Raw genomic sequence first — 5,983 nt, forward strand, 5'->3', positions numbered from 1 at the left:
AGTTGCGCCAATTCTATAGCACGGTACTAATTTTATTCCTAACAATATGTTACACTAATCGTAATCATACTTCATACTAATATTATAAATGCGAAAGTTTGGATGGATGGATATTTGTTCGAGTTTGTAGCCTGAGCGGCTGAATGGATTTCGATGAAATTTGGTATAGATGTATAGGATAGTCTGTAAAAACACATAGGCTACACACTTTTGTTTTTTTTTTTTAATTATATGTGGACATCCATTTTATCTCTCCCACTTTCCAGAATTACCCATGTCTTAAAAATTTCACACAGTTCATAACAATCCTTACTCGTGGTTGTTGTTTGGAAGAAGGCAGCTGTCCCCCTCAAGAATAATGGAAAATAAATAGTAGTTGAAAAGAAAGTAGACATAAAAATTACTTTTAAACCATATGTTACAAATAAATGTATTATTGTGTCGTGTGTTGGTTTTAGCAATTCTTGATAACAGTTTTGTATCGTTGGATAGAAATATATTATGTCAACGATTCCGTCCATATGAAATTATAAAAAAACAAAAGTATGTATGCATTCTTCCAGACTACTATGCTATTATGCGATCCATTCAGCGGTTTAAGCTACAAACTTTAACATCCATATTAACTTTCGCATTTATGATTATCAAGATAGAATTGAAAGTTCTAAATTGTCGTATTAAGATTCCGTACATCTGCTGCGGCACGTGAGTTCCACTCCGCGTTCGATGGAGTCCCGTACAGCAGCCTGGAGCCCCACGCGCTCTGCCACATGGCGTGGGTGTCGCGTGTGGAGTGGGCGAGAGACGGCACTCCGCCGCCCTCGCACACTGAGCTGCCAACATGTCCCGTCTGCTTGGGTAATTGCAAATTCACTAACAAATGTAAAAGATATTTAAATTTGCTACCACTTAAACTCCCAAATTCCAATAATATGTTGTAGTTTGTTAGATTGTAACCGCGTTAATGAATTGAGTGCTTTCAGTAACAATAGTAGGGTAGGTTTTAACATCTTCGCAGTGTAGGGCCGGCTCGCCCTTTGTAATACCATGACCACACAGAAAAACAGTCGTAAAGTAAAAGCAATACCGTGTACAGTCTGATGAGTGTATTGCTGGAGGCCTAATTTTAGTCCCTTTTCCTTTCCACTCTTAAGAGGAAAGGATGGGAAGGAAAAGTGGATTTGACGGAGAAGCATAGGAGAGGAAATGTCCTCTTTATGTTCGTCTCCTCCTCTGTCAACGAAGGGTAGGCAGCGCATCTGCAATTGCGGATGTTTATGGGCAGCGGTCGCTTTCCATTTCGATGGATTCAGGCCGCTTGCTCATTTGCCACCTTATATTGAAAAAAATTGTTATGATAGAGCGTATGGACGAGAGCGTGGCGGGCGTGCTGAGCGTGCAGTGCGCGCACGCGTTCCACGCGGAGTGCCTGGTGCGGTGGCGCGACGCGCGCTGCCCGGTGTGCCGCTGCGCGCAGACGCCGGAGGGCCGCGAGGCGCGCTGCGAGCAGTGCGCGCGCGCGGCGCCCGGCGACCAGACGGGCGCGGACGGCGAGGAGGCGCGGGACGGGCTGGCGGAGGGGCTGCCCGATGGCGTCACCGCGGGCGCGCTTTGGATCTGCCTCATATGCGGACACGTCGGCTGTGGCAGGTAAAATTACTTTCTACACTAATATAATAAAGCAAACACACACTTCTTTGTTTCACTAAGACGTCAGCAATTACAGCATATTTTTGAATAATTCTATTTTTTAATAAAAAGCCCTACACTTACGTCACGCTTTAGGCTATATATTTTCACGCCATTAAACTTAGGAGATAAATATTTTAGATAAAAATCCTAATGTGGGAAAGAGACCATAAGTTGTTGCCAACATCAATTAAGCAAGACTGTCAAGGTTTGTCATGTCGTGTCATTTTGACATTTGCTATTGAGAATTTGACAAATGTAAACAATTTTCATAATTTCATGCGGATGAAGCCGCATGGGAACAGCTAGTTATTAAAATATTTTTAATTTATAGTTACTTGTTAATAATAATAATAACTTAACAGTGGTAGTGCCCGCTTTAACATCTTAGCACTGTAGGGCACGCCCCCAGTAATACCACGACCACACAGAAGACAGCCGTCAAATGGAAGCAATTCCGTGTTTCGTCTGATGAGTGTGGTGCGGGAGGCCTAATTGAAGTCCCTTTCTCTTTACCACCCTTTTCTTATAAGGAGAGGTTGGGAAGGGGAAGTGGATTTGACGGTGGAGGAGATGCATAGAAAGGGGAAACATGCTCTTTATGTGCGTCTCCTCCTCCGTCGGATAAGGGTAGGCAACACATCTGCAATTGCGGATGTCTATGGGCAGCGGTCGCTTCGCCATTTTGGCGGCGCGCCGTTTGCTCGTTTGCCACCTTATGCTATAAAAAAAAAAAGTTTTTTTTTCTTCTGTAATTTATATGGCTTCTTTCCGTTGTTAAATGTACGTGAAAGGGAAGGCATTGGCTCCTTAAGCAGAGGATTTTCTAGTTAAGGAATCAAAGCGATATTGATCCTGTAAACAATGATTATTCAAGAAAGAATCTTTATTATTATTATTATTTTAATTGTATTAACTTAAACATACAGAGCTGATTCCGTTAGAATGGCGCGCTATTGTCTGAATGACATTGACAGCTGTCAGATAGGGACGGGATGTATAAGACAATAATCTAGTGTTGTGCTAATACTCCAGCGCTGTACTGATTTTCTTCTAAACATGTGGATAGTAAGCAATCACATCATATTTTTGAATAATTTTAATGCGGGAAAGGAATAAAAACTTCAAACCAATAGTAGTAAAGAAGTAAGATTGCAATGGTAACGATAATTGTTAGCCAATGACAAAAGCCCTGCGTTGTCATATCTGTGACCCTCCTTATGGACAAGGGTGATAAAAATGATGATGAGCCCGAAATTTCGCTCTATAGACACTGAATTGTTCGCTAAAATATTTTTTGTACTTTTAATTTCTACTTTAAATGGAGACCAGCCATAGATGTATCAGAATGTTTACATGAACAGGTATGAAGGAGGTCACGCAGCAAAACACTTCCTAGCTTCCAATCACACTTACGCCCTACAATTGGGTTCGAACCGAGTCTGGGACTATGCAGGTTTGTTATGCAATAATCTAATTTTTTATTAAATTTTCTATGTAGGATACGTAATAGGTGACATTTGATCTTTGTTTTAGCTTCATAGTGTAGATCTACGTAAAGATAACGATTAAAGTTAATTAATCGATGCTTCAAACATGTCAATCGAATTTAGTTGTTATGAAAAATCGAACTTTTTCATTTGATAATTTTACTTGTTACTAATATTATAAATGCGTTTAGATGGGATGAATCATTGTTGGAGTTTGTACCTTAAATTGCTGAACGTATCTCATTTATTCACGGACAGAGTCGCAAGGCAAACGAGCAAGTGGCCTGAATCCACCGAAATGGAAAGCAACCGCTGCCCATAAACATCCACTATTGCAAATGCGTTACGTCCCCTTAATTGACGGAGGAGGAGACCCATATAAAGACATTTCCCCTTCCTGTGCGTCTCTTCTACCGTCTAATCCACTTTTCCTTCCCATCCTCTTAAGAAAAGGGTGGGAAGGGAAAGGGAATAAAATTAGGCCACCGGCACTACACTCATCAGACGAAACGCGGAATTGTTTCCACTTCACACCTGTCTTCTGTGTGGTCGTGGTATTGCTGGAGCCGGCTCATTCGTACGAAGATGTTAAAGCGGGCTCTACCACTGTAAAGTAGAAGCTAGAACAAATAATGTTGACGTTGTGTGTGGCAGGCGACAAGTTCGTGCACCGGCTGGTGCAGAACAAGCCGGACGGCAAGCTGGTGGCGGCGGAGGGCGCGGAGGGCGCGGGCGGCGAGGAGGCGGGCTGCGGCGCCAAGCTGGACTCCGTGCAGCTCGAGTTCACCTACATCCTCACGCAGCAGCTCGACCGCCAGCGCGCCTACTACGAGGATAACATCGCCAAGTAACAATAACATATTTATCTATTCAAAAAATACATTTAAAAGACAAGTCGTCAAACTGCACAGTAGTTTGGCGGCTGACATTAATTAATTTGGTACTAAGTGCCTTTTTACAATTTATTTTTGGAAAGAATTCCAAAAATAAATTGTAAAAAGGAAACGTATTAGAAAATATTTGTTTTGTCTCTTTTAAGCTATTTAATTGTACAGCTTTGGGATTATTTATATGTCTATTCCCCATACTAATTATTATTAGGCCATAATGAAACATATTATGTATGTACTAGCGTTTACCCGCGACTCTATCCGCGCGAAATAAAAAAAAATCATTGTAAGTAGCCTATGTGTTTTTTCAGACTAAGTTTCACATTTTCGCCAAATTTCATCGAGATCCCTTCAGCTGTGTAAACTACAAACGCTAACAAACATCCATCTAAACACTTATAATCTATATCTATACTAATATTATAAAGAGGAATTTGTATTTTTGTATGTATTGAAATAAGTCAAAAACTACTGGGTCCCTTTTATAAAATTCTTTCACCGTTAGAAAGGTAATCTGCGAGTAACACGCATTATTTTATTAATTTTTAAGTTCACGCGGGCGAAGTCCTGAGAAACAGCTAGTAGATAAAGTGAGATATAATCGTTGTATTTGTAGGTTAGAATGCGAGAGGAGCGCGGAGTGCGAGGCGCTGCGGGCGCGCGCTGCGGCCGCGGAGGCCGAGGGCGCGGCGCTGCGCGGCCAGGTGGCGCTGCTCACTCGCGACAATAAGGCCCTCGACAGACGACTGCAGCAACTTAATACAAAGTATGTAGCAATTCAGCAGAATGCAGTAAAAACAAGTCTAGACTTGACCCTTTTTTAATGACTAAGTACAACTGTCTCCGAATAAATCGGTGATAGTAAATATCTGAGTGCTTAAAGATTAATTTTAGTCCATTTTCCCCTTTCCAACCTTTTTTTAGTAGAAAGATGCCATTGGGAAGTAAATCGGACGTATGGGAAAGTGAAATATCCAGTGCATCTGCCCCTCTGTTGGTTAAAGGTGAAATATCTGTATTTGAGATAGATTCGCCATTTCGGCGAATAACAAACCAAAATAAACGACTGCAATTAACGATTTCTTATGTTTGCAGACTATCAACGTTGCAAAATGAGTTGAGCGAGGAGCGCGGGCTGGCGACAGCGCTTGCCGGCAGCCAGGCGCAGTGGCAGGAGCAGGCGCGACTCAAAGAGCAAGCATTCATGCAGGAAGTACGCAAATTATTAACAATATCCGGCTCAAAAGGACTATAAACCACGTATATTAATGTTAAGAAGAAAATGGTTGTACTCGTAAACTGATTTCTGTTTAGTTACTACTATAACCTTTACATTTATTTTAAAATCATTAAAAAAGTAATTTTTATGTGTCCTAGGTGTCAGATCTCAAAGAACAGCTCCGCGATGTGATGTTCTTCGTGGAGGCTCGCGGCCAGCTCGAGAAGTCGGAGTGCGCAACGCAAGAGGAGATAGCCTCCGCCAGCGTGTCTGTAGCCCCAGCCAAACCTCGTCGCAGGCGTCGGTAGCTTAACTAGACCAAATGTAACGTGATAAATAAATAATGTACTTTTTGACTAACGACCAATCTCTTTTGTACTTGTTCTATTACGTTCTATTTGACAGCTGAGTTAATCTATGACACTGGCACAAGCTTTTGATTGTTGTCGAATCGATAGTCGTAATATTCGATTTTAAGTAATAGCGATTTTGTGATAAAAGAAACATTTATAAAATCTTGGCCCTTACAGGATATTAAACATGTCCGTCTGTTGTAAAATAGTTCTAAAAGTGAGATTTAATAAAGTGTAAGCTTAAAGGCTCGACCGGCGCACATTGGGCTGTACCCAGTTGCTCCATAGACAACTTTATCTGATGTTTGAAATGTCTCTTTTTTTTGCTTGAATGTGCTTTGT

At 41.5% G+C, this 5,983-nt stretch overlaps 1 protein-coding gene across 1 annotated transcript; it reads left to right on the forward strand.

Moving 5' to 3' along the window:
* Positions 1-674: 674 nt before the first annotated feature.
* On the forward strand, positions 675-5,651 carry LOC106109911 (BRCA1-associated protein homolog 2; the record flags this gene model as incomplete). The annotated part of the gene is made up of 7 exons (XM_013291564.1): positions 675-858; positions 1,362-1,650; positions 3,054-3,145; positions 3,834-4,026; positions 4,686-4,835; positions 5,165-5,282; positions 5,447-5,651. Coding segments are annotated over 7 exons (1,176 nt in total), but the record flags the coding sequence as incomplete, so codon positions are not given.
* Positions 5,652-5,983: the final 332 nt, after the last annotated feature.

This window comes from Papilio polytes, unplaced genomic scaffold (assembly GCF_000836215.1).
Source record: "Papilio polytes unplaced genomic scaffold, Ppol_1.0 DF824269.1, whole genome shotgun sequence".
NCBI classification, from domain to species: domain Eukaryota; kingdom Metazoa; phylum Arthropoda; class Insecta; order Lepidoptera; family Papilionidae; genus Papilio; species Papilio polytes.